Here is a 27,403-nt window from a genome sequence, read left to right as displayed (position 1 = left end):
CACCTCTCAGGCGGGGGACGAGACATCGTCGGCGTCTTCATTGGTCCTGGGGATAGCCTCGCTTGGCATCGCGATGTGATTTGTTCATTCATCCCTATAATGCACAGGGCAGCATAACCGAGCGTGGTGGGCGGGGAAGCTTGGTCGGGGGAGGGAATCGGCTGGCGCGCAGTGCGAGGACGACCCCAGACTCCCGACCTCGACTTCCGTGCGGTGGCTTTGCCTCGGGGATGCCCTCGTCGGTCGCCCACCATAAATATACCCCTTCTGCTGGTCCAGGTTGGCTTCATGCATCATGGACTGACTTTTTGACATACCTTTCTATCATTACCTTCGCCCAGTCCCCTTCTCCGTCTCTTTTTACCTTGCCTTTGCCTTACAATACTCTTGTGTTAAATCTCCGAAAGCCACTACTACAAACCCGGTTAGTGCGGCTGCACTTTATTTGCTTCTTCCTGCTTTTCGTCCGCTCTGCGATCGGCTCTTCCTCTGCCTGATACTGTTACTCCGTAGACTCTACTGGGCCCTTACTGACGTGGTACAACCTTAAGACTTTCTAGTCGATCTACCCATCATGCTTGCTGATCAGTTGTCAGCCGAGCTCATCACTCCTGCGACGGTCGCCTATGCCTTGGCTGGGCTGCTGGCCGCTTACTACATCGTCCCATACCTCCAGACATGGCGTCTGAGTGACATCCCCGCACCGGGCTTGGCTGCCTTCACGAACTTCTGGCTCCTTTTGCAAACCCGCAAGGGCCATCGTTTCCTGGTCGTCGACGAAGCTCACAAGAAGCACGGAAAGCTTGTCCGCATTGCTCCTCGCCAAGTTTCTATTGCCGACGATGCGGCCATCCAAGCCGTCTATGGACACGGAAATGGTTTCCTCAAGGCGTATGTTATACCTTGGCTTGAAACAGGGTGACTCTTCTAACGAGTGTAGTGACTTCTATGACGCTTTTGTCTCTATCCGCCGCGGTCTTTTCAACACTCGCGATCGTGCCGAGCACACTCGCAAGCGCAAGACTGTCTCTCACACCTTCTCCGCCAAGTCAATTGGCCAGTTCGAGCAGTATATTCACGGCAACATCGAGAAACTCGTCAAGCAGTTGAACCGTATCTCCGATCTCCAAGCCAACCCCAAGAGCGGCTATGCCACCATTGACGCCCTCAACTGGTTCAACTTTGTCGCCTTCGACATCATCGGCGATCTCGCCTTCGGCGCTCCTTTCGGCATGCTCGACAAGGGCCAGGACATTGCCGAGATGCGCAAGTCCCCCAACGACCCCCCCAAATACGTCCAGGCCGTTGAGGTCCTCAACCGCCGCGGTGAAGTCTCCGCTACCCTCGGCTGCTACCCTGCTCTGAAGCCTTATGCCGGATATCTCCCTGACCGCTTCTTCCGCGATGGTCTCGAGGCCGTCGAGAACCTTGCTGGTATCGCTATCGCCCGTGTCAACGAACGTCTCCGCCCCGAGGTCATGGCCAACAACACCCGTGTCGACCTTCTCGCTCGCCTGATGGAAGGCAAGGACGAGAACGGCAACAAGCTTGGTCGCGCTGAACTTACCGCCGAGGCCCTGACACAGCTCATCGCTGGCTCCGATACGACTTCCAACACCTCCTGCGCCATCCTCTACTGGGCCCTTCGTACCCCAGGTGTCATTGAGAAGCTCCACAAGGTTCTCGACGAGGCTATTCCCAAGGACGTCGATGTCCCCACCCACGCCATGGTCAAGGAAATCCCCTAGTAAGCCCCCATCTTCTTTGTCCCGCAAATCAACCCCATCTAACAATATTCCAGCCTCCAATGGGTAATCTGGGAAACAATGCGCATCCACAGCACATCCGCCATGGGCCTGCCCCGCGAGATCCCCCAGGGTAACCCACCCGTCGAAATCTGCGGCCACATGTTCTACCCCGGCGACGTCCTCTCCGTGCCCACCTACACAATCCACCACTCCAAGGAAATCTGGGGCGCCGACGCCGACAAGTTCGTCCCCGAGCGCTGGGACCCGGCTCGTCTCACCGCGCGCCAGAAGGCCGCGTTCATCCCCTTCTCCACTGGGCCCCGCGCGTGCGTGGGCAGGAACGTTGCGGAGATGGAATTGCTGGTTATCTGTGCGACGGTCTTCCGGTGCTTCGACTGGGAGTTGCAGCAGAAGGGAGAGATGGAGACGCGCGAAGGGTTCTTGAGGAAGCCGTTGGGGTTGGATGTTGGTGTTAAGAGAAGGACGGTCGCTTGAATCAGTCTAAAGGATATGTGAGAAAATAGTCTCTTTCGGATGTTCGAGTCCGTCACGTTGCATTTTGTTCGATGCGTTGTGGTGTTGGGATGGTTATTGGAATTGACCTACGACTGAGGGAACTTGGGAGGATATGATTGAGTTTGTACATCGCATTTGAGGAGGATCCAGCGAAGGACTTCTTATGACTGTATGGAGATTTAGCATGAATTCATGACAGGTCAATTTTGTTCAATGTATATTAAAATAGAGAATATTGATTTGTCCTTTACTAGCACTGCTCAGGGGTTATGTTGGTGATTCCGAACTATATATTTCGGCTTGCCAACAACTCTTGGGGAAGGCACGAAAGGTGCTTGGTGTTTTCCGATAACTTGAGCTCTACTTTACGCCACTTTATCTCTAACATCCTTCTTAAATGTTATTATATTGCTACGGATGCATTTCATATGCTTGTTATATTTTGTTACAGTACCTTGCACAACCACCCTGCCCACCCACATGTCTTTAATTTTTTTTCTTTGTTTCCTAAACCCTCATCAAGTGGTGCTAGTACTATAATGGTTAGAATGAAAATAAAGCTTCTTGGCAGGCTAGACCTGAATTTCCTAAAACTTTGTTCTTGCTGAACTATTTGCGTGATTTGCTAAAACTACGCTGCGTTAGCTGTTCTTATCCCGCCTTACTTGGCCGAAATTTTCAATGTCCTTTTTGTACATGCATTTCGGGCCTAGAAATAGATACATGGCTAGAGTATGAGTAACAAGACTGATTCAATTATAAAGCACAAGCCATTGGTTTAGTCCTGGGATCTGTAAGGGATATGCAATAAGTTGGTTATGTATAAAGTCACTATACCAAGAGTGATATTCGTTCAAGACTAAACCTTGCCCAGCAAGGTGATTGAGATCCCATGGAGATACATAAGCAAAAGGAAGGTAGTATGCTAATGTTACAATAGGAAGTCAATGACAAGGCTTTTCCTGCACATGGATATTTCATCGGAGCCACCGGAGGTCATAGCTGATGGCCTAGATCCTCAGGCTACTCCGTAACAAAATCATAGTCATTAAAAGAAATTCATGACAACTCATCCTTTGCAGCCTGCAGGGTTTGAATGTGATATAATATAATCACTAGCATAAAGTGCACTAGGCGTAGGGTACATTGTTAGGAAGAGTGTCTACAGAGGTTTGTTTATTCTGACATTCTATGAGATAGTTCCCTGCTTGTAACGGCCCTGCCCTTACTATATAGTTCCGCTGCTAGAAGACCTAGCGGTCTTCTATAGTGCCTTTTTGGCCGTATGGTTTTATCAAGCAGCGGGATAGGATCCTTACACTGCTGTTTCCCACCAACAAGGGTGCTTAATAAGGATTGACAGTGCGGATGATCTAAGCCTAATACTTTTTTCAGTAGGTTAATATATATCTTGAGAAGACTAAAAGCATCAGGGATCTTCCCTGGTCTTTGCCAAGTAAAGGCAAGGTTATGCATGCTTACCAGTGTCAGGATGCTCTGGCCCTAACAGCCGTTCTCGCATCTTTAACGCGTGCACCTCGAGTTCTTCCGCTTTAACCAAACGTTCCTGACCAAAGTATGTGGATGCCAAGTTGGCCATGCTGGTGAGAGCATCAGGATGCTCAGGACCAAGGACCTTCATATAACATTCGAGTGCCTGTCGCTGCATGGCCTCTGCCTGCTCATATTTGCGCTCGTCAGCAAGTACTGAACCAAGGTTGCTGACACTATCAAAAGTATCAAGGCCCTTTAGTCCGCAAGTTCTTTCCCGGAATTTCTAGGACATTTTGAAGCAGGATGTCTCCCTTAGATACCTTCTAACACTTTGCAGGCGTCTTCCTATCCTTGTAAGAAAATTATCATGGTTATCCTGATAAGCTTGGAATTCTGCCCTATCCACTAGATAAAGTGCATGAGAGAGGTATTTCCTTCCGTGTTTGTTGATTATCATGGTTGTGGTCCGGAAAAACCTTGCCCAACTATTTGGCGGCTCTTTCTACACCTTTAAAGGTCTCTCATTCATAGAGCCAATTTTGAGTAGCAAGATGCGCAAGTTGATATAGACTATCCACGGAGGCTAGGAAGTACAGTTAGTATGAGTTTCAGCGGACATTTATAGGTCAGAAGCTACCTTTCAGTCATCGTTCAATCTCAGCCTCTTGCCAAACATCTTAATCAACATCCAACAGATCTGGCTGAAGACCGAGTAATCTGCAACCACTGGACAGACCCCACTTAATTCCGACCTAATACTTTCCCATCCCCACGAATAAGTCCTGACAAAAGCACATAGAGATTGGAAGCCTCTTGGCGGTCCGCTAGAGGCGGAGATATGCAGAATAAATCAAACAACCAATCTCAATTTCTGGAAGGAAGGAAATTTCAAAACCAGTCATGACTTGCCAAGTGATTTAATTACTGCGCTAACTGTATAGGTACTAGCTCCAATCTTGAGGGATTGGCAACTAAACTTGGAATTCTCTGGCGCCAGGGCGGTTGTGCAAGGTACTGTATTCCTCCAAGTCTTTTCTATATTACTACGGCAGCGTCATCCGGCTTCCGGCGGACAACAACTACGAATCAAAGGAAGAAAATGAAAAAGGTCGTAAATATACCGATTCATATATATTTTATCATGAAACCCATGAGAACCCGAAACCGCTAATAATTGTCCGCTCAACAGACATCCAAGCGCTCAACGCTCAACGCTTACCGCACGCAGTATCCACCGTCAATGCGGAGATCCGCACCGGTAGTATAAGTGCTAGCGTCCGAGGCCAGGTAGACGTAGGCGCCCTTCAGCTCCTTGGCATCACCGTTGCGGCCCATGGGGATCATGCTCAGCCACAGATCCTGCACCTTCTTGTCGACAAAGTCGGAGAGACCGGTGTCGATGTATCCGGGGGAGATGGAGTTGACACGGGCGAAATCGCGCCACTCGTTGGCGAGCGAGCGGGCGAGGTGGATGCACCCGGCCTTGGCGACGTTGTAACTTGTCTGCTCCTGGGGGTAGTTGGCAATGTGTCCGGACATACTGGCGGTGATGACGAGGGAGCCCTTGCCGCGGGCCTTGAAGTGAGGGCCGACGGCCTTGGCGCAGTGGAATGTGCCGTTGAGGTCAGTCTGCAGGACCTCCATCCAGTCTTCGACCGAGCCGTCGAGGATACCGGAGTTGGCGGTGCGGCCGGCGTTGGCGATGAAGGCGTCGATCTGGCCGAACTCGGCAATCACATCCTTCACGAGCTTCTCGACCGAGGCGTAGTTGCCAATGTCGAGCTTGTAGGCCTTGGCCTTGATGCCATACTTCTCGGAGAGTTCGCGGGCGTTCTTCTCGCCGCCCTCGGGGCGCGAGGCGTAGGTAAGGGCGATGTTGGCGCCGAACTCGGCGCAGCCGCGCGCGGCTTCGATACCCATGCCGCGGGGGCCGGAGGCACCGGTGATGACGACCGTCTTGCCCTTAAGGCTGAAGAGGTCGTGGAGGGAGTCGGCGGTGGGGACGGGCTGAGGCATTGTGACTGCGGTGATTGGGAATATTTCTTGAAAAGAAGAGAGAATGGATTGAATATAGAGCGGTAGTTGTTGGTGGTTGCGATAAGCTTTATAGAGAAGGGGTTCAGTACAATGACATCAGAGTGACTTCAGAGTAACTTACCGAAGGGCAGTGCGATGGAGTCGATGGAGTCGCTGCTGGATCTTTCAAACCGGATAGCAGAGAAGCGGAGGCACAATGACCTATTTATCCCCTCCCCTCAAGTCTCGGACAGGGATAGTCCGGATGCTCGGGTTGCATGGTCATTGCAATGAGCGCATGCTGTAATCGCTGACTTGCTTCCCGGCGCGGGGCTCTGGTTGGAGTCTATGACGCCACGATAGCCGGCGGGGCGAGTACCTGGCTGGAAAACGCGGTTCGCACGGATACTGGTAGGCTATGCTTGGCTATTGCCAGGTCGATGTATCAAGGGCGGGGTAATCATTAGGGAATTGACTACTAAGCCAGCGCTTCGTGTTTCCAGATGAGACGCGCGCCGGATGCGCGAGGCATGATTTGCTTGCGCGATGGTTTGGGTTTGCTTATGCCGATGTTTGTCAGATTTTGTGAGGCCTCGGCAGCGAGTGCCTGCTGACAGAAAACTTGATAATTGCGATAAGCCTCCCGCTGGTGAGGGGTAGCTACACGATAGCAGGGTGCTGTGCCGATTTCTAAGAGCTTGGGAATTGATTCAATTGTGTTATTGATCGTTCTGTCATCTATGTTGTTCGTATCTCTGTTGTTCGGAGGCTCGGCCGTACACGTCGTGTCCTCGTAGCCTCACTCTATACAATCATGCTGCTTTTGGTTTTAGCGGAGGAATGCATCTCCCTCTTCGCTCGGCGCGTGTTTGGCCATTGAGATCGCGTCTTGCCGTCCTCGCTCCGCGTTCACCATCCAAACAAGTGGCATTGGGAGCAGGATCAGGATCCCAATGAAGATGAACCCCGATCGGACCGAGCCCGTGGCGTCGATGAGAGCGCCCACGACCGCCGGGCCAACGAACGAGCTTCCCTTGTCCGTCGCCGCATAGAGCGCGTAAAAGGCGGCCTCGCTGCCTGGTGGGATCAACTCTCCAAAGAGCGAGCGGCAGTACGACGAGAGTCCACCGGAGACGACTCCATGGATGACACCCAGTGGGAAGATCTCCCAGGGCTGCTGAAGTCCGAGGACACCCCACTTTCGAATAAAAGGTATATAGGCCAGCATCCCATACAGCGGAATGATTTCAAATAGTGCTAAGCAGACTAAAATCGTGTGATTCGAAGCCAGTCCGAACCGGCGCGATACCACTGGCCACAAGAATGCGCCAGCGATTCCCGATGAGGTGGCCGTGACGGATAGCAGACCTACAGAGGTGGTGCTCAAATGCAGCTCCGTCCGCGCAAAGAGGATTGCCGTTCCGGACACGGTCGCAATGGCGTCTGAGAGCAGAAACCAGGCAGCCAGGAATATTACAACCTGACGCAGCTTCACAGCGACTTTGATGGTCCTCCAGAGGGACTTCCAGGCAAACCCTACTAGGCGTAGCCAGACGCGCCATTTCTGACGATACCCAGACCCGGGGGAAACTCCTTCCAACGGTAGCCCGGGGCGTGTACGTAGCCACCGACTGCTGACAATGGTAAAGGCACACCACCAGACGCCCACTAGCAGCAAGACCAATCGAAGCGGAAGCGTCGGGGTGGATTTGGATATAGATGTTTTCGACAGCGTGAAAAGAAGCAAAATACTGAGTATCTGAACAAAGACCGCGGCGCAGTAACCTAGTCCGACACCCCGGGATGATATGTGAGTGGAGAGCTGAAGCTCCGAAGACGTAGAGCCAGTGTCTTCCTTAGATTCGGGCTGTGTAGGGCGACTGTTATCCTCCTCGTCTGTCCATGATCGCAGAGAGAAGTCATCCCCTTCGCTATGCAAGCTGTGAAGTTCGTCTCCGTTCTTGCTCGGGATAGGCTGGACCGACGGGTCATTTGCGACAAGGATCGGTAGGAATGAGTTCAGAACTACAAACGATGAACCGAGACAAGTGACCCCGATAACCACGAGGAGGGCGCCGAGAACAAAGACCGGAGGCGCAATCAGCATGAAGAGCATGGACGTTGCGGAGCCGACGAATCCGAATGCGAGCAGCAGGGTCTTTCGGTTACTTTCTGCCATATATATCAGCAAGGGCGTCAGCCGGATCTTTCCTGGTTGTCTTACCATAATCCGCCAGCGCACTGAAGGACACTAGGGTCAAGGCCTGGACGAGCACCGCGAGCGAAAAGGTATACATGGCAAAACTCGCCGTGTTGATGGTCAGGCCCATCAACGGTACCACGCAGGCCTCGTTCACCGCGGCCGTTCCATTACCGGCTGGGGGCGCGTCAGGGCCGACACAGGGCCGATGGCTTGAAGGAAAGTAGCCCTGTTCACGAGCCAATTGCTCCAAGGTGAGGGGTAGGAACGAGCCTGGCAAATATTAGCTGGTGAACAGCCGGTATAATCGAAGGAGTGAATACATACCGACACCGCAGACAGCAAACACTTCTGCAGCAATCCCATAAGCATACCAGCCCAGAATCTCGCGACGCTGGGTGGGGGTGGTATCTTCGCCGGCATAGCGCGGAGATCGGTGCCGGTCGGTGTCCGCCTCTTCAGGCGACGACGCAAGCCGGGTGAACGACGGCATCAGGGATGAAAAGAAGCGAGAATACAAGATGGATGCACAGGAACAGAAGTTTCCAAGAGAGCACCATGGCTGGGAGCCATCAGTGGAGCTCCCAGCAGCAGCTCTGCGTCGCCTCGTCCAACGGCGGTTCCTCTTTGCCTGATGACGGAACGCCCGGATAAGCTCTGACCGCTCGACCTGGCCGGCAGAAACTGGCGGTGACGGCGATCTCACTAATGCTTGATTGGCTGCTGCGATCTATACCAAACACCAGTACGTGGGCTACACATTGCGAGTGGTTATCAGAACAGGCAGGACGGCTTGATGTTGACTGCCTGGTAGTTGGCGCAGCTGCAATGTGCAACTGATCGGTACTGCTGAGCGACACAGCTTGTCGCCGGTCTTTGTGTTGCGTGGAAAGTACCCGACTTCGCCTTCCTGACGACAGGAGCCGCTACCGGCCCGAGCTTGTGTTCTTTCCTCCAGCAGAAGAGCAGTGAGTCCCTCTTTTCTCTCTTCCGTCTTCTTGTTTTGCTGCTCATGTTTTGCGTGTCTGTCATTCTTTTTTCTTTCAATTTGTACTCGTCTACGTTGGGCTCTCGTCGCTCGCTGCATTCGTTGCTCTACACCACTGTCCGGGTTTATATATAATAGCACGGGGGGCGCCGCCACAATGTCCGTCATTATCGACTACCTCATATTTGCCTTTAGCAAACTTCTCTACCGTATACGTGGTCACGACTCTCGGCAGATTATCAATCATATATCCTTCAGAGAACACCCTCAGGCCAACATGATACTCGAGGCTCCGGAATGTGGCCACTCCGGCTCTCCTCTCCTCCCAGACCATACCTGTATTGGCGAAAACAAACCTGGCAAACTTCCTGAGCTGCGCTGGAGAACTCCTTCCGACCTTGACGTCAAGGAGTATGTCCTCATATGTGAAGATCTCGACGCTCCCATCCCCTTTAGTGTCATCACGCACGGCCTCTTTTTCGGAATCCCTCCAACTGCGAGGGAAGCTTACCACGATGATATCGAACAAGATATGAACTGCACTGGACGTCTTACTCTTGCGGGCTGGGGATTTGTTCCGAATGTGGTGCGGTCTACATATACTGGGCCTGCTACCCCCCTGGGCCACGGCGTTCATCGCTACGTCTACACCATCATTGCCCTCGATGAACCTCTACACTTCGATCGCCCGGATAAAGTCACAAAGAGCCAGGTGAAAAGAGCCATGATTGGAAAAGTCATTGGTTGGGGTCAATGGGTCGGCCACTTTGAGCGCCCATGGCCACGCTAAGTGCGAGCGTCGTGTAGGATGACCAGCGAAGTCAATAGCTGACTTTTCCATACGGTTGGGACTAAAGACACGGGAGGTGATGGCAGTTGAAGGATGCTAAGCCGAGGCCGGCACTTTCTATTATTCTTTCTTGTTTGTATTATCCTAATTGTCCTCCACGTGTCCCCACGCATTTCTCCCTCCTAGTGCTCTGATGGTTCCTGCTAGATGACCCCTTCCTGTCTTGATGATTCAACCTTAAGAAAAGTACGAGGGATAATTCACGCATTTTCGCTGCTAAGGCTGGCTCAGGCTAACATGGAGCCACGCTCTGTGGACGTGTACACATAGCCTCGGCCCCATCTCGGTCAACTCCCTATGTCGCGCGATCAGTACCCAAGCTACGCGCAGCAACGATATCGTACTTACCTGATTCGACATCGATTTGCTCCATAAAGACTACAACACGCTGGATCGCCGACTCTACCTTCGACTCGCATGCCCTCAACGTTGAAGCAGCAACCCTGTGCGCCTGTCCACTATCCTTACACAAAGATCGGAGTCCTTTCAAGAGCTCAAGAAGCTTTATCGAGTTCTTGCCAAGGAGCATTCGGACTAGTACCCCAGTCTCATCCTCATCTAGCTCCATCTGGCCAAGCTGTATATTGCTTCGGATGCACAAGAATTGTGGGAGAGATTGCTCAAACGCAATGATTGATGGATCGAATAAGGAGTTCTTCCGAGACACGTTGTACGCTAGACACGCCGCTTCGAAAAGGGCGAGACACTGCTCCGTGAGGGCTGGAATAGCCACCAGAGATGACCCTGCTTTGGCACGACACTCCTTGCATCTTAGCATGGCTTGTCCTTGGTTGTGGATGCGATCGACCAGGCTAAGAATCGTCTCTAGTTCCACCACCGTGTGTAAGCTGTGCAGCTCATTCATGATCTGTTGCGGCCATATCGAGCACTGGCAGCTGCTCTCAGGCTCCATAATTCGTGATTCAAGGCAGTCAAGTACTCGATCGGATAATTTGCTTGTCGTTAGACGGGTGTGGCCGACTCTTGCTGTGTTTCTCCTGACGTACGTCGGCATCGCTGACTCCTCATGCATTCAGCAGTTCGGCCCCTGAGTCGCCCGGGCATGGTTGAGAGAGACATCTAATATGAAGGTTGCAGCAACCTTCACGCCTGATTCCATTCACGTGCCCGATGACGGCGTTAGGCTCGACGGATATGGGATACAACCTCGGGTTCGTTGTTGAAGCGTCATTTCAACAGCCTCACACTTTCACACTACATCAAGGCGTGAACCTGTCAGCCTGTCCCTTCACGCGGCCAAATCACCGTGAAACCACACAAGCTCCCCGACCCGCCGAACGTCGTACAGATATCTATTCCAGACAATGACTTTGGTATGGATGCTCTGCTCATTTTCTAGGTTACGATCATATTCGACATTGATGCTCAAGCTCTACCCGACAGTGGAGAAAACTGTCATCAAAGCAATGATGTCGCACTTGAGATTGGATAACGATCATTTTACAGGGATCTGATGGCATTTTTCTCGCAGTACAATTTTCACAACTATCACCTAGCATACGAAGATTGGGCACCCTAAGAAGGACCAGGAGATCTTGTAACTATCGCATCTTCGACACACCCGACACACTATATGGCCTGGTCATCAAATTCAACTTCATAATGACCGACTTCAACCTTTGATCTGTTCCCCTCATCATGTCCAGTCTCCCGCGCGCTGACGGCCCCAGAGACTCTTGGGTACAGAGACGAATGCGATGAACTGTTCCTAGCAAACCTGATAACCGACTTTGCAAGACTCGTTTCACAAACTGAAACTTATCTTCTGGAGGGACGCTGAACCCTCCAATGATCAAGGGACATGCCTCCAGCTGCGTTCTGAGATGCGTACTGCCCCCTTTGTACCGGCGAGTGGATGATTCGGGCCTGTAATCCTGCACCAGCGGGTTGAAGTACTCGGGGAACAGCCTATCTATAACATCACTCTCAGCAAATGTTATTGTGTCTAGCGTGTTGATGAGGCTGTCAATGCTGACAATGACAACCATGAGGAGATTTACTCGAGTTCGGGAGCAATCGCGGCACTGAAGAATGGTTTCTGTCAGCTGCTGCAAAACCCTTTGACAGGTCAAAATGGAGTCGATGGCGACAGAGGGGCCTGTACGCGAAGCACAGATGTTCACACGATTAAGATCCCAGACGGCCTGTTCATGGGTCTGACACTGGCGAGTATTTGATATGCCGTTGATCCCTGCCTTGAATTCGTCGTCGGAGAAACTGTACTCGTGTGCCCGTTTTGTGGCTTTGATTTGAGGAAGAAGACTCGGCGACTCGACAGCAAAGTCGCCACCGAGACTTGAGAGCGGCTGCTGCCAGGAGAACGAATCTTGCTTGAATTGCCCTAAGCTGGCAGCAGCGCTTTGAAACACCCCTTGTGTGCTGGTCGAAAATGGATCCGGGTTGGTGAAACAGGGGTTGGCGCCTGCGTAATAACTCGAGGATGGCAGATCCTGTGCCTCAGACGTGACGTCAGAGAAGCTGTCAGACTGAGCTGGCAAATTGTCTAGATCAATCGACGTTTTGGCTGGTGTGTCGTCTACCTTGATCTCGTTCGCCTCGAAAGTGTCTAGGAACCCGCGGTCCTGGATAGGGTCGGTGAAAGGATTGGACATGAACTCGTGCAGCCAGCTATCAGACGCCATATCAATGTTGTCTGAGACTATTCAAAGATTGGGAAGGTCAGCATTGATGCATGGCAAAGAAGCAACAGTGCTGTAACTAACAAAGGGGCGCTGCGGTGACTATGTCCATCAGCGTTGGAGTCTGCAGATTCATCTCCTCGATCACGAAATCATCTATTTGGTTATGGTCGAAAGGTACTGCCTCGAAGAGGGACTTGTCGTCACGACTGTCGGAACGATCTCCAGAGCTAAAGTCTGGCATCGGCTCCTCCTTGACTACCCTCTTCTTCGACCCGCGAGCTTTCTTATTGGGCTGACTGTCGATTCCAGCCTGGCTCGTCGGTGAGTTGTTGATCGAACAATCCTTTTTCTTTGCTGGCCTTCCTAGTCGCCGAGAGATGCTATAAACGCAGTCTATGTTGTGCTTCTGACATCGCTTGCAAGAAGGTCTGTCATGGCTGCAGCGGATCTTGGCCTGTTGACAAGCGTTGCAGGTTGAGCGAACCTTGACACTCTTTGGAAGTTTGTCGAGAGAGAACTCTCCCTCTCGGAGGTGATTCATGATGAGTGATAGCCTGTGAAAGCATGAAGAAGATGGAAGGGGTTGCATCGTCGATGCCGTATATATGGCCGCAGGCAGGTAGTCCAGGATGCGCTAATCGCTCACACCAACCCCACTTCCATGAGCCGCCAAACGTTCTGCAGCTTAAGAGGATACTGAGGTGCAGGTGGAGCCCAGGTAGCAACCGTACTGCACCTCTTGCCTCCGCTTAGCTCCTCTTGGGTTACCCGACCCACGTACCACATGGTGTGGACAAACCCCTAAGGATTTTGGGTGTTCAGCCTGTTTCTGGTGAAAGACAAGCGTGGTTTGTACGATGCAAGCTGAGGGTGTAAATGCTTATCACGGGCGTTGTGAGACTCTGACTACCGTATTCTATTCTGCTTCTGCAGGCTCATCACCACTAGCCCAGAGCTAGGCCCAGACCCTGCAATTGAAAGTGACGGACTGGACCAAATGAACGTTTGAGTTGATGACAGGTTCAAAACTAGTTTAGTGGTTTCCCCATGAGTTACACCCTGCGTTGGAACTAACAAATTTCCGGAGCAACGGGATCAACGTGGACCATTAGGGGCCCGCCGGATAGTATCCCCTTTCCGCGATGATATGGGTCTGTCCTACATGACAGCTTGCCCTCGCTGCGAACCTCTCACATGCTCCCGAGCCTCTGCTGCTGTTGATGGCACAGGCGTCGCAGTCTTCGGGTGTCCACAGGGGGCCGACCGTAGCCACGTTGTTACCGGACTCGTGCGAGGATGAGCGGTGCTCGTCACAGACTCGCTGTTGTCGACATAGAAATAGTTTCCAGCTACGGGGAATTGGAGCCCGGCAACGTCTGTGAACTGCCGTATGTCGAATCCAGCCCTCGCCTCGACCGTCTTGGGGAAGATGTGACCAAAACAGTCGGGAAATTTGCACCCCCTGGGCTGCCTATACAGCAGATACACGTACCGATGATGCGTGTGGGGCGGCGGCTGAGGAGCAATATACTCTGCCCCAGAGGTCGAATTAACCAACCCAGGTGGCGGCATTACCCATTCGGCATCAGTTGTGTGTGACCTAGCAGGTTCTAGCCAAAAGTTCTCCCGGTGTCTGATGCCCATGTTTGGCTGATACCAGTGCAGAATCACCGTTTATGCATCCCCGTACACGACGTCTAGATCCACAAAGATGAGGAGATATGTCCACCTTGGGTCAAGCCCGTGTCTGCTGATTTGCGGTAAGGGGTATGTGTCTAGTCGAGGTCTATCAGTTAGCGCCTATTCGGTGGTTCTTCTTCATTATGCATACGTTTCATCGGCAGCGTATCGCCAGGGAAGACCCATGGCGTATGGGGGTAGCGAAGGTGGAGGATTGGCAGGTCGAGAGGCAGGGGGCCGTGCAGCGTTGCCGCAAGGGGGCAGCGTAGCAGAAAGAGGCAGAGTTGCAACAGCAAACTGAGAATCATCTTGATTCCTTTCTTGTTCTTTTTTTTTTTTTTCAGATTATCCTAGAACTCCTGGCTGGCTGGCCTTGCAGTACTTCTTACCCCTAGCCGAGGAACACCTGCTTTATACAGAAAGAAAATGATAGCATAACTTGATATGTGTAACTTGAGGCTTTTTAGACCTCGGTGACTATTCACCCCGGCGAGTTAAGCCGGTATACACACCGGAACCACGTCGAATATCGACTAAAAATCCTCGAGCTTCTACCGAGGCCATCGCCCGCTATTCAGCCCCCTTACCCTTCCCCTCCGTCCCATCTTTCAACCACTTCCGCTCCCTCCTCTTTTCCCGCTCAACTCTCCACCGCGCCCCAACAACATAAACAGTCCCAAGCAACGGACAACAAACTAAACTCACCACCCCCGCAGCAACCGCATATGTCGCTTTCACGCCAAACCGGTGAATGCAAGGTTCAACGAGTGCCGTGCTGGCCGCTCCAAAAAGGCACCGCACGAGGTTATTCGTCGCCATCGCAGAGGCTGGCGTCCTGTAGTACAGGTCCACCAGGAAGATATTCATCACGTTGTAGGAGGCCGTTATTGTAAATGCGATTAGGAAGATGAGGACGAGGCAGATAGAGAGTGGTGGAGTTTCGGGGAGGAGGATGGCGTAGAACAGAAGGGGGATGGTGCAGAGAAACTAAGCAGGAAGGGCATTGGTCAGTTTGTTCTGTTGTCAGTGAGAAACGTGCCCGCGGGGGTGGACATACAGTCATGGGCCCTCCAATCTGTAATCTGGCCCGTTCGACGGGAAATGCCGTTTCTTCGTCTATACCTACCTCCATCTCCGGCTTCAGATTTTCCTCGCCATCAAGCAAATCTCCTCCTCCACGGATTCGTTCGAAATGGCTCCGCACTCGTCGGTAATTCCAGTCAACGAGCACCCCGTTCAGCATAGAGGAGGCGAGAGATCCTAGCCCCGCGGGGATAAACACGAGCCCGATACCCAGCTCAGAGAGGCCGTACATCTCCTTGAAGAGCGAGGGTATCCCTGCCATTACGGCATAGTAACTTGCGAAGACGAGGGCGTTCGAGAGGAGGAGGAGGGCGGTAGGTCGGTGGAAGAGGATACGCAGGGCCGAGAGGGGGTCAAATGTGGTTCTTGTCTTCTCGGAATCGCCGAATGAAGGGGAAGAAGATGCACAAGATCCAGATCCGTTCCCAACAACCCGTCGGCATGTCTCTGGAAACCACCTTCCCATCCCGACGCCGACTACCGCGGCGGAGACAGCCAGGAACAAAAAGACTCCTCTCCATCCTGCATACTCGCAGATCACTCCGCCGAGGACTGGTCCTAAGGCCGGAGCAAGGGTATTTCCCATCGAGGTGAATCCCAGGTAGACGCCGCGCTCAGCGGGTGTGATGATATCTGCCGCAACGGAGGAGGCGAGAGCCACTGTACCGGATATTCCTGTGCTTTGCAGTGCGCGTAAGATCAGGAGGGCGGGATAGCTGTGTTGCAATGCGAGAAGGATGTTGGCCGCTATGTAGATGGTGAAACAGAGGACGTAGGCGGGGCGCCGGCCGGACGTGTCTGCGAAAGACGTTGTAAAAGTTGGGGAGAGGGCTTGAGTCATCTGATCTCTTTGTTAGCTTGTCTGTTTTGGGTGGTGGCAAACCTTGTGGGGGCTGTGGTAGGAAGAGGGAGAAACCATGTAAGTCGTGATTGTAAGATTGATATGCGCGGAGGAAACGTGCAGGTCTGCCGCAAGCACATTGAGGGCAGGGTAGTAGATGTTTGCGGAGAGTGGTGAGAAACTGGATGCAATTGCAGACGTTAGGATAATCAGGCGTTTCTGTCTAGGCGTGAAGATAGAGTAGGGCTTCTGTTTGGAGTGAAGGAGGGGGGTTGTTTCTGTTGCCGAGGCCATGATTTTTCGCGCCCGGATGAGCACTATCGGGGCTGCAAAGGTCGCCTGTCCCGGATAACTTCTGTGTTGGGAATTGAGAGGAAAACCATGACACACAGCGGGTTAAAATATCCATTGAAGGTAAGATTGCCCTTTTTCGCCAAGTACAGTCGCGTCGACAGTTCATGAATTGCGTCGAGAAAGCCAGACCAAACTATCCGAGTCACCTCGATAGCAAGCAAACAAGCAAAAGCCACCTGCGTACCAGGTACATCGATCAGGTACGCCTCAGATCCTCGAAAAGATCGTGTCCTCCCTCACGTGTCCCGTGTAGAGATGCGAAGGGCGAAACAATTTGCCGTTAGTCACTGCTACCAGTCAGAACTAGCCGATATATTACCGTTCCCGGGCTCGGCCTTACGCATGTACTCCCGCCAGTGAGCCATGATGCCTATGATTCGTTGTGCTAGCATGGCGGCCGGCAGCATTTCTAGTTCGAATCCACTGCATGCGAGGAATAGATCAATCAGAGCTCCGCTGCCGTTCAAGGACAGATGCGGAAGACGGCTTACATTCCGGTGAAGACAAAGTGTCCATAAAAGTCCGCGTTTGGATAGAGGCCTCTTCTTCGAAAGTAGTCGTCCTTGGATGCAGCTTGCTCAATTACTTCGGCTAATTTCAGAAGATTTGTCGGTGGGAGGTCATTAAGAATGGATTGGATGGGCCGCACGCGCGGGTCGATGCCCTTGTATGAACGATGCCCGTATCCAAAAAGCTTCCTGTGTCCTTGTTTGACCTCCTCGAGAAAGGCGGGTATTCGGTCGACAGAGCCAACTTCCTGGAGAGCATGGTACCCGGCCTCGGTCGCGCCAAAATGTAATGGACCCCAGGCTGATGCTACTGACGTGATCAGGCAGGAAATCGGATCAGCCAGCGCGGACGCCGTGACTAGGGCGGAAAAGACGGCGAGCGCCATTCCGTGCTCTGAGTTGAGCATTGCGAAACGGCGGAAGTAGGAGACCTTCAAAGGGTTTGGGAAGCCAGTGGCAGGGTCGATTAGTCCGGACATGACGAATAGATTTTGACAGTAGGTGTTTTCTAAAGTGGGTGGGCTGAATTTCAGCCCTTTGCGGTGGCTAGCGACTGTGCCGAATACCACCGCGTATCCAGCAACAGTGCGTAGTATGGCGAGATCCAGATCTTCTGCATTGCCTTGGTATAGCTTAGGGTCCTCTGAGGCGGGAACCGAGTACGGCATTGTAGCGAGATACGCAGAGAGCCCCATAATCATCAAAGATAATGGCGGCGCGGTGGCTCTGATCGATTAGCCATGAGTGAGACTCAGTATCGGATCCAACTCACGGCATGGCGTGTATAGCGTGCTGTACACTGTCGGGCACGGCCAGCATATGCTTTGCCAGGTCTCGACGAAGCCTCTCCCTCTGTGCTGCTGTTGGATACAATCCCCAAACAAGCAGATGAAGCATGTCCTCAAAGTCGCTATTCCACATTTCTTCCAAACTATAGCCTCGGAAGAGGATCAATCCTCCTTCATGGTCCCTAAAGCATGTCAGTAAACTCAATTTAAGCTCGCGATAAGTTGGTGTACGAGAAACTTATCCCCGTTTCCACCACAGTCGTGTTCAGCAATCCAGGATCGTGAATTCTGAGTCCAGCGGACATCTGGTCCGCCCGATTCGCTCCTCTTCCTGGGGCTTTTATACTCTTGAAATCTCGAGCCAAAACAGCATTTTGCTTGATAGGAATCTCATACTGTTTGTTGGTTCTTGAGTCCGTGACAAACAGAGTACCAGAAGACATCTAGATCGACTTGGCGTAAGAATTGACTCACTATGCCCATGCGGGAGCGAGGCTGGTAGGTGGTGTTAAAGTGGTAGCCAGATATATCGAGTTATAGGACATTAAGAATGCCTGAGACTTGGCCGTTTCACGAAAGACTCGTCAGGGTGCAACTTCCATGTTTCGTCGCCCATGTCCTCGGGTAGCCTAGGCTTTCCCCCGTTCCACAAACGGGTACGTATAATCCAATCATGACGAATAAAAGTCGACTAAAGCCAACGTGTGATGGGCATAACCGTAGAGCTACTGCCTGTGACTACCTTTTGAGATGTCTCTGCATTGAAGCATGTGCCCAAGGGTTCGTGTTGGGCGAGGTTCCTAGAGCGAGATGATACACATGGAAGCGACCAAATGGGACCAAAATAATATTCCTATTTATTTATATTATAGCATCAAAGTAAAACGGGATGTCGTGCCATCATAACTCGTCTTGCTCAATTTCGTCGTTTATTGAGGCATGTGCTCGAAGGGCTTCTCCAGGTGCTCCTGGCAGAAAGGAAGCTTGCCGACAGTCCAAATCTCGGTGTCCTAGTCGCAAACAGGGTTAGTGGATACTCTGCGCAAAGGGTGTCTGCTGACGTACAGGCTTGAGGTTTCTCTTGATCTCAGTGTCTAGGGTACCGGCCTTGAGGGCGATGATCGGAGGGGCGGCTTCGGGGTCGTGGGCAATGGGGGAACCGCACTCGGAGCAGAAGATACGGTGGACAGCCTTTCCGGAGCTGCCAACACCCGCCCAGCTCTTGGTGGGGCCGTTGATGGTCAGGGAGTCTTTGGGAACGACCGCGACGAGAGCTGTCACATGTTAGCTTATATTTCCAAGGAGAACCGGTTATCCTCTTCATATAGGCGATGGTAAACATACAGTAGGTAGAACCGGTCTGGCGCTGGCAGTCGTCGCAGTGGTCGTAGGCCGTGATGAGGGGCTGATCAACACCGGCGGTGTAGGTGACAGCACCACACAAACAGTGACCAGTCAAAGGCATTGTGAAGGGTGAATTCGAAGGGATTGGAGTGGAATTGAGACTGAGTAGAGGTCTGATTGGACGGGAATGAGGAAATAGCGATCAAGGTGCTCACGGATTGGGGACCTTTGAGGATGGACTGCGGAGGAAGGGGTATTTATACCCTGCGGCGACCGACATTCTGAGACTGATGCTTCTGATGATCAAGGATTCCACGGTCCACGCCCGGTCGATAGCTGGCGAGGTGTAAAGCTAAACTCAGAATTTGTCATGACGGAGTCACGGAGTCACGGAGGAACAGAAGACGAGGAGGGCCCGCAGAAAATCTTGCGTCACAGTTGGAGCTCCTGCCTCCTCCTCCCCGCCCTCGCATCGAGCCCATTCCGCTTCTCTGCTTCTCGGAGTCGACAATTGCCTTTGCCACTGACTTTCTATAATCCTTACTTGATCTACGATGATTCCAATTCCATTCTGCTTCAGTTTTATCGCCGGGTTTCGCGAAACTCGCACTGATTGAGCTTCAGGATGCAATGGAGGGGCACCAGCACCCCCAGCGCTATTGACGAACCAGAGCCACTTCTCCATCCCGCATCTCCGGAGCAACAAAGACCAAGAACCAAGCCAACCAGCCGCTCGGACGGTTCTCCCCTCCAGTGGATCGCGTCGCAGCTCTCAGCTCCTCCGCCATGATAGGCGACTAGGAGATGCGGGCAGCGGGGCTCATTGCCCGGTCGGAACCTTGAGCTGCAGCGACAATCTCAAATCAATGATCCCTGCCGCAAGTATTTGTCACGGTCAATATACTCCGTCCGCCTGCATGGAGGGGCAGTCATGATAAGCGCCTGTTGCTGATCCGCAGATCCGCCTTGATCCGCTTTGCCATTTCGCCAGGCACCAAGAGCTTCGATACGCATACGTATCTACAAACTGGAAACATGGAAACTTCGAGATCCTGTCATAATGGTTGATCTCGCGCTCCGGCTATTCCTGGAAGAGCTTACACATGATGATTCATGTCGCCTATGTAGGCTGATATCAGCCCACTAGTGAACCACTAAAGGCGCGACTGGAGATTCTCGGCGCCCTGGATGCAATCCGGCCAGTGACAAGTACATCGATGCAGTGTGATTAGAATTTCCTGCCACCGCGTTTTCAAATCTCGAATTAAATAGCAGGATTTGGCACTTTTTGATTGGTCGCCTACCCAAGAACAAACCCATCATGAAACGCCGACTAACGCGCACTTGATATTTGGACAGATTATGCAGCACGAAGGAACAACAAGGGCCTTATTTTTCGGATGACAGCAGCTACGTATCTCTGTTAGGCTGTTCTCGAAAGTACTGATAACTGGACTCGATCTCTACAACCCATATGAACCTCTCCCGCCGGCTTCCCAGAGATACTCCTACTCTTGGGCTTTCTAGTTTCGGACGTACATTTCGTCGGCCAGAGCGCTTATATACTCACTTTAATCGCCTACATTAGCTTCCACGCCGCGCGTGAGCAAGCTTGTCCGCCGCGCTCTTCTAACAGTCAGCACCTCAGCCAGTAGCGCAGAGCTATAGATAGGCCCCGCAGTTTACTCACCTGCATCTGAGCCGCCATCCCACCTCTCGGATTCTGCCCACCGTAGATCCTTGCTTCCTCATGCTGTGCTTCGCTCGCATCCTCTTTTGTTACAAACGCTGGCACATCCGCGGCCACCGGAGGAAGTCCGAGGGCTTCATTCCTGTCTGCGAGCGACCTGACTTGTGCAGAGATAGATCCAGCTCCGGGAGGTCGATTGAAGGCACGGCCCTGAGTCCCAGTTAATAAAATCTATCTTGAAATGAGACGGCGGAAATCGAACCTCCATCTCCTGCATTTCCCGCGCGTCTTCCCGTGTGATGTGACTCGGGGGCTTTTGGGAGAGCTCATCGAGCTTTGCTTCAAAGTTCATCTGTCGCATCGCAAGACTTTGCGCGGTCGCTAGCACAGTCATGTCAATTTCACACGTAAAACGTTCCTTATTAGTGAGCGCTGGTGTCAAGTACATACCTGAAGGGCCTCCATGAATCGGCCCACCCCCTGTGAGTTCGCTCTCCATCTGACCAATAACCGAAACATCTTCTGGCGTAATCCGCTGGCCGGACTCGGCGGCGCGCTTGAGGTCATCAACGGAGGGTAAGTCGGAAGACATTTGGAATTGATGTTATCGTTATCTAAGCGACTTGCTATCAGCTGGAGCTCTGTTGCATATATACTTTTTGTCGCCACGGTGATGTCAGTATCGCCTAAGACCAACATTCGATGACATCGATCGCTAAACATCGGCAGATTGCCCCATGGGGAAATGTGTTGTTAGGCTTGCGAGAGTCCTGCAAAGATGAGGATCTTGAGTCGCAACGGCATCAAGGCGGCGTTGAGTATATATAACGCGGTCAAGTGAGCTCATCTGTTCTTCGGCCCAATTCTTGTCTGGGATTGCTCTCTGCAGCGATTATGCGTCTAGGATATCTCAACGCTGACGATCAATCGGCACCCCTTGCCTATGAAGGATGAGATGGCCTGTGCGTTTGACAGCCCGAAGCACGAGGAGCAATAGTGCAGGGCCCACGAGGCTTCAAACGTTCCTTTACTACCAGCCCGACATTCAGCCGAGTGTTGCCAAAGCGCACGCTGCAGTATGCGCAGGGCAAAGCGTGTCTGCCGATATGATCCACGAAACCCAAACAGGAAGGTGAGAGCGACGCATAGATTCCACGGCTGTCTGTCTGACAACATTAACCTTGACCGCAACGAAGGCACGAACTGGTAGCACGAATATGTGCGAACCTGACGGCATGATGCTTTGCTGGCTTTGCTACATCGCGGTCAAAACACCAGTCACTCCAAATACCACACCATCCTTCAGCCTATACAACCATCGACTGGTACCATGTACCCTGCGTTGATGAAGGGCACCGCCCGATGTTACTGTAGTCGTTGACTGGCAAGGCAGCAGAGGCATAGGTAACTCCAAGTGTCGGTCGTCATACTGTAGCATCGAATTGCGCTTTGTGTGCAAGGATAGCGATACTCGGGTCGGATGTCCCTAACCGTGACGTTTGAAAACGCTCTCGTCTCCGTGCTCGTGAGACTTTCATCAGATGGTTGGCTGCCTCCTTGTGTCACGCATAACGGCCGCATGTGATACTGACGAAAGCACGGCAGTCTCCTCGGCTTTGCAGCACACCTGCTATCAGTTTGGCACCATCGATGACCATGAAGAATGGGCTCGTTGATAAAAAGACCTTTCTCGCAAAGCGCGGTCTGAATGGGAGAATGTGAGAGCAGGGGCCGCCTATTCCGGCTGGCGCCCTGAGGCTCTTCACTATGGAGGTAATACTGCATAGACAGTCACGGGATATGTTCTGCAGAGAAGCTCTCAGTTGAAGATGATGACTTTCAAGGGAGTTGAAGTGGATTTATATGTTCACTGTGGTCAACCACCTCCAGCACAGACGACCGGTTTATTTCTTCTATCAACCGGAGCAGGCAACCTTGGACCGGAACAAGCAGGTTTTGCGCAGCCCAGACGCCCCTCTTCCGGATTAATCCTGCCCTTTTCAGGTTGGCGGGTGAGCGAAAGTGGAAGTGAAAAGAGCCCGCAAGGAAAACTCAAGCCGGTGACTCCGGCCAATAATCTTGAGCACCTATCCGGTACCGGCTCCGGTTTCGTCGTCTTGTTTATGATAGTGATCCTGTGTTTAATGCGGAAACGGTGTTTGTCATTGCAAGGGGGAGCGGCAGACAGCTTCTGTGTTTTGAGAATGCCCCGACCCGAGAGCTTCGGGGAGATTGTACCTGAGTCCTGATCTGATAGACTACTGCAGGTACCTGGAGTACCTAGAGTTCGACCGCAACAACTCTAGCTCGACTTATAGATCCTCGCTGAAGTTGGCAGAGGGGCGGACCTTACCGGCAGTTCGTTTGGTTGACTTGCAATTTCCTCAATTTCCCTCGCCAGCACATTGTGACAGCAGCCGAAGCTGATTGGGAGTTGATAGCAGTGTTGGTGACCAGTGTCAGGTACGGAGCGAGACACCCCCTCTAAACCGCTCAAACTTCGTCAACTAAGGTTGTTCTTGACTTGACACGTTGGCTCACAGGTAACTGCTTGGTTTCACCAGCTCAACGGTCCGTGGTTTCCTGACAACTTTGTCTCAATGCCAGTGGCCAGGTAGGGAATGGGACTGTTCTTGGACCACAGTCCATACCTGCGGCGCGAACATCGCTAACATATTGCGCCGGTGTAGACGGTGCTGGCTAATTAGAAAATCAACATTCGAGTCCGGGCCTCATATAGTGAGATACTGAGTCAACAGACGGGCGTACTAGCGAAGACACCCCGAGCGGCGAGCACCTTCCAGTAAACCCCGATCCAGCGTGGACAGCCACCACGAAGCGAGCAGTCCGATACACGACACGTCCCGCGCCAATAAGACAAACCGAAGGAAGATCTTGGCAGTGTTGCTCGAAGCTGACTGTGACTGGCTTTTGGAAAGCTTGTTCCGGACAGCTTCTCCGACTTCATTGACTGCCAACATATTCAATCGGAGCCCCACCCTTTCCTTCTCTATGGTACCCTTTACTGAACAGATTGTTTCAGGGCCGTCAAACCTGGTGATATACCACGCAATCTGCCTTGGTGTTACCCTGGAGCTCAACCCTGGAACGCTCGCTTGCTGGCTATAGCCCAGACTGGGTGCTGTGATGGAGGATCCTCTGGATACATCGTAAGCACGCCCATAACCGTTCGAGCCCACGGTTGAGCCGTCTTGAATTCCAGTGTCCGTCGTGGCACAAGCGCGGCTCACCAGGAAGTGTTGCATACTGATCTAGCCACGACTGTTAGACCCAATAACAAAAGAGGCAAGAAGGCGTGCACAGAGTGCCGCCAGCAAAAGGTACGACCGCAATTACTATCATGACTGGAGCTTCCCAGGTCGGTGCTACGGTGCTGACCATAATGGCCTGTCAACAGGCGCGCTGCGACGCCCAGCAGCGACAGCCGTGTAGCCGTTGCGAACGGATGAAAACTGAGTGTGTTATTTCCGATCCGTTTCGGCGCGAGCATAAGCGGCTGTAAGCGTTACAATCTTCCATATTTACGGCATGCCTAACTAAGCGCGCAGGAAGTACTCGCTACTCGAGAGAGAAGCCAAAGAAATGAGGCGCCAACTTGAGACGACTCAGCCTGTGACTGCCTACCAGCAGGCAGACGGAGGAGCGATGCTACTCCCCAAGCCTCTAGAAACAAATGTCAAGCATACAACAACAGTAGGAGGTCTCAAGGCTGACGATGTCAATGTTGCCGTTGGTATCACTGTTGGCACACTACAACCTACATTCATCGTTGACGCCAATGCCCTTCCGCCCCTTGCTGCTGCAACACAGGCCGATCTGGACAACCCTCACCTCGCTGCAATCGAACCGGGATCTGTGTACAGGAATACGGCCAGTGGGCCCCAAGCTCGCCCCCCGGCCTTGCAGCCTCCTGTTGGCTTGGGCCCTAGTGTCCCGAAGGCTAAGGAGCTAGCTCTGGCTGGAGGGGACCCCAACCGTACGCTGCCACGTACGCTCGGCGGAGTTACCTTGAGTGGAGAGGAGATCGAGGCAATCTTTGATCTGTAAGTAGAGTTCAGCCTACTCCACTTCAACCCTGACGGTCCTTAGTTACAACAGACAGTATGCCCACTTCCTTCCGATCCTCGATAAGACTGCTACGCCCAACCAGACTTTCGGACAATCGCCCTTCCTCTTCTGGGCCGTGATCGGTGTGGCGTCGTGGACCTGCGCGAAGAACCCGACTATCTTCCACGCTCTCGCGAAGCATATCATACAGTTGGCGTTTACTGCTCCGATCTCTGGTTGTGGACCCTGGAACGTAATTCAGGGTCTTCTGCTTGTGTTGAGCTGGCCGTTTCCCAAGGACGAGGGTGATGTGGATATCATATTTCCGTTGAATGGCTTGCTGCTTCATGTCGCCATGCAGTACGGCATGCATAACCCTCTCTCCGCGCATGAGTTCTACAAGTCCAAGCAGCCTCTTCCTCCTGACACGGACATTGTTCGTCGCTCCGAGCTGTGGGGGTATACCATCATCATCTACCAGCGGTAAACTGTCCTATATGTAACGATGAGCTGAGCTAATGCGGTGCAGATCTTGCCTGGTGAAGGGCCAACCTCCTCGCTCTCTTCTAGAAATGGCCAGAGACATTGACCAGCGCAAAGTGTTGCATCAAATCATCTCGCCTCAGCTTAGAATTGAGATGGTTGCCCAAGGCATTGTGACAGAGTGCGGCGCAGCGGTGAGCGAGTATGGGGTTATCAATTTAGCCAAGGAGCGAGAGCATGGACTCGACCTCCTTCTTCGTGCTTATGAGCAGCAGATCTCGAATCTACACACCGAGAGCCACACCAGTACGTGCTGCCCCGATTTTACGGTCAGTTGCTAACTAGTCTTCAGGTAGAGATGAGCTCCACATTCTCGTCGCCAGTCTCAGTGTCCAGGGAATGCACCTCCTCAAGCATCACACCCTGTATTCCGATCGGCGTCTTAGAAAGCTGGAGACAGTGGCCTGCGACTTGATTGATGCGATCCAGACGCTCGCTGATGAACTCGAAACCCTCTCTGTCTGTCCCTCGCACGTCGTCTACGGCTTGCTTCTATCTAGCGCGATTCTGCTCCGTATCATGAAAGGCCCGGGAACTACCATCGTAGACAATTCGAGAATAAAGGACTACTTTATGGTGTCACTCAACCTGGCGAAGCTCATGATAGTCACCAACGGCGACCTGCCCACGAAGATTCTGACCATAATGAGCGGGCTGTATAACAGCACCAAGGCGTTTCGACGACCAGACGGCAGGCCGATGATCAATCTTCGTATCCGCAGCCGCCTGGCGCTGTGTCCCATCATCGATGCGATTTGGTGGTGGAAGGATGAGTGCGAACCGCCGGTCTCTAGTACTTTTCTATCCTTCTGACCCTTGTCTCTGCACCTGCTAACAACTGCCAGCTGAGGAAGAAGACGTGGACGGCTCCTCAATCGCGCCGGAGGTACCCATAAACATCTACGACGAACAGCTGTTTACTGACTTGGAGTGGGCGCTCACTGAGGATGCGTTCAATTTCAGTCTTCCTGAGCTTTATGATCCGCCACTCGAGACTGCCTTTCCTTAGCTCTTCTCCCCTTCTTTTTCTGTTTTTGTTTCCTCTGTTCTTCTACTTTCTCCTTTCCAGACTGCATGAACGGTGTCTTTGAACTCTTTCGAGGTGCCACTGCCAAGCTTCGAGATCACTCAGAGAAGTATGGATTGCTGCTGGCAGCATCTTTTAGGCTGCTTGGCTGGACCGTTGAGGCTTGCTCTGGTGGGTCGATGAGATTGCTTTGAGAAATTTTTGTTTTAAGAGAAATGGGGCTGGTTTAAGGGAAATTGACCGCAGATTGCAGACCGGTGTTTTCAACGATGGGTCATTGGACTTGGCTATGACCTGCACAAGAGGTGGTTATATTTTTCCATCACTGTTTGATAAAGGCGATAGATTGAATCTTGCAATGGACGAACCAAGGTATTGTTTATGATTGAATCCGACTACTAGGAGCTAGATCGAACTAGGTCGAGCTAGAAAATTCTGACTACGATGAAAGGCCATTATCGTCCCCATCACGTTTCTCTTGAAAGCCGAGATGTTAATCCGTGTATCCCAGACCTCGAAGTGAAGTGGTACAGCCACAGGGCTTCGAGTCCCACTGGAGCACGAGCCTCGGCGCGTCTCGCTCAAGAGCACCATTTGTATCCGCCCTTCTTACTATCTTTTCCCTTTCACTTCACTCTCTTGCAGGGCAGTTGAGCCTCAAACTCACAGAGACTAGAGGAAAGGAGACCTTTGTATCCCCCGACTTAAAGCTTGAATTGCTCACCCGGAGCCAGTCGTACACTGCTGGCTGCTTATCGTAGGCTACACAGAATGCAGGACAGAAGAGGGGTATCGCGCGGCTTCTGCTGTGTTGCCGTGATGGTCGGATGATCAGTAAATACGCGCCTTGCTTATGCTCCGGAGAGGGCAGTTTGAGGTCTGGATATGGTTTGTTCTCTGACTGCAGCAGCGCTGGTTGCTTCAATTGCTCCTGTAAGGGGTTGAGTCCAGGTTGTATGCAGGGGATGTTGGCTTGATGGGGTCCAGGCTTTGTGAGGTCT

The 27,403-nt window shown here is 52.3% G+C and overlaps 9 protein-coding genes across 9 annotated transcripts; 4 read left to right on the top strand and 5 right to left on the bottom strand.

The window, feature by feature from the left end:
* The first annotated feature begins 302 nt into the window (after positions 1-302).
* Positions 303-2,478, top strand: BJX68DRAFT_248340 (cytochrome P450). The gene is made up of 4 exons (XM_071041903.1): positions 303-424; positions 552-891; positions 941-1,747; positions 1,802-2,478. The coding sequence occupies exons 2-4, from the start codon at positions 575-577 to the stop codon at positions 2,241-2,243; spliced, it is 1,566 nt and encodes a 521-aa protein (XP_070893285.1). The 5' UTR covers positions 303-424; positions 552-574; the 3' UTR covers positions 2,244-2,478.
* Positions 2,479-4,684: 2,206 nt separating this feature from the next.
* Positions 4,685-5,975, bottom strand: BJX68DRAFT_202515 (SDR family oxidoreductase). Its single transcript, XM_071037576.1, has one exon. It carries the CDS (start codon positions 5,772-5,774, stop codon positions 4,974-4,976), a length of 801 nt encoding a protein of 266 aa, XP_070893284.1. The 5' UTR covers positions 5,775-5,975; the 3' UTR covers positions 4,685-4,973.
* Position 5,976: 1 nt separating this feature from the next.
* BJX68DRAFT_202514 (MFS transporter) lies at positions 5,977-8,590 on the bottom strand. The gene is made up of 3 exons (XM_071037575.1): positions 8,302-8,590; positions 7,999-8,247; positions 5,977-7,946 (listed from the first exon to the last, which is right to left on the bottom strand). The coding sequence occupies exons 1-3, from the start codon at positions 8,465-8,467 to the stop codon at positions 6,604-6,606; spliced, it is 1,758 nt and encodes a 585-aa protein (XP_070893283.1). The 5' UTR covers positions 8,468-8,590; the 3' UTR covers positions 5,977-6,603.
* Positions 8,591-9,185: 595 nt separating this feature from the next.
* On the top strand, positions 9,186-9,966 carry BJX68DRAFT_248335 (YbhB/YbcL family Raf kinase inhibitor-like protein). The gene has a single exon (XM_071041902.1). The coding sequence runs from the start codon at positions 9,240-9,242 to the stop codon at positions 9,750-9,752; it is 513 nt and encodes a 170-aa protein (XP_070893282.1). The 5' UTR covers positions 9,186-9,239; the 3' UTR covers positions 9,753-9,966.
* Positions 9,967-13,381: 3,415 nt separating this feature from the next.
* On the bottom strand, positions 13,382-18,173 carry BJX68DRAFT_259030 (putative citrate synthase; the record flags this gene model as incomplete). Its single annotated transcript, XM_071043633.1, has 13 exons — positions 13,382-13,463; positions 13,794-14,125; positions 14,168-14,250; positions 14,307-14,452; positions 14,901-15,142; positions 15,213-15,277; positions 15,335-15,608; positions 15,720-16,079; positions 16,155-16,396; positions 16,774-16,856; positions 16,925-17,668; positions 17,715-17,912; positions 17,962-18,173. The coding sequence occupies 13 exons, from the start codon at positions 18,171-18,173 to the stop codon at positions 13,382-13,384; spliced, it is 3,063 nt and encodes a 1,020-aa protein (XP_070893281.1).
* Positions 18,174-18,563: 390 nt separating this feature from the next.
* On the bottom strand, positions 18,564-19,465 carry BJX68DRAFT_248331 (GFA family protein). The gene is made up of 3 exons (XM_071041901.1): positions 19,075-19,465; positions 18,796-19,004; positions 18,564-18,740 (listed from the first exon to the last, which is right to left on the bottom strand). Exons 1-3 carry the CDS (start codon positions 19,193-19,195, stop codon positions 18,660-18,662), a joined length of 411 nt encoding a protein of 136 aa, XP_070893280.1. The 5' UTR covers positions 19,196-19,465; the 3' UTR covers positions 18,564-18,659.
* Positions 19,466-19,550: 85 nt separating this feature from the next.
* BJX68DRAFT_248327 (uncharacterized protein) lies at positions 19,551-19,930 on the top strand. The gene has a single exon (XM_071041900.1). It carries the CDS (start codon positions 19,700-19,702, stop codon positions 19,862-19,864), a length of 165 nt encoding a protein of 54 aa, XP_070893279.1. The 5' UTR covers positions 19,551-19,699; the 3' UTR covers positions 19,865-19,930.
* Positions 19,931-20,658: 728 nt separating this feature from the next.
* BJX68DRAFT_272346 (uncharacterized protein) lies at positions 20,659-21,356 on the bottom strand (the record flags this gene model as incomplete). Its single annotated transcript, XM_071047190.1, has 4 exons — positions 20,659-20,700; positions 20,765-20,974; positions 21,027-21,145; positions 21,215-21,356. The coding sequence occupies 4 exons, from the start codon at positions 21,354-21,356 to the stop codon at positions 20,659-20,661; spliced, it is 513 nt and encodes a 170-aa protein (XP_070893278.1).
* A 2,811-nt stretch (positions 21,357-24,167) lies between these two features.
* BJX68DRAFT_272345 (putative C6 transcription factor (Leu3)) lies at positions 24,168-26,384 on the top strand (the record flags this gene model as incomplete). Its single annotated transcript, XM_071047189.1, has 6 exons — positions 24,168-24,283; positions 24,334-24,828; positions 24,875-25,315; positions 25,362-25,621; positions 25,668-26,168; positions 26,221-26,384. 6 exons carry the CDS (start codon positions 24,168-24,170, stop codon positions 26,382-26,384), a joined length of 1,977 nt encoding a protein of 658 aa, XP_070893277.1.
* Between the last annotated feature and the right edge of the window lie 1,019 nt (positions 26,385-27,403).

Source organism: Aspergillus pseudodeflectus, assembly GCF_044049435.1.
Source record: "Aspergillus pseudodeflectus strain CBS 756.74 chromosome Unknown BJX68scaffold_79, whole genome shotgun sequence".
NCBI lineage: Eukaryota > Fungi > Ascomycota > Eurotiomycetes > Eurotiales > Aspergillaceae > Aspergillus > Aspergillus pseudodeflectus.
Note: the sequence above shows the minus strand (reverse complement) of the source record. Positions and strands in the feature narration are given on the sequence as shown.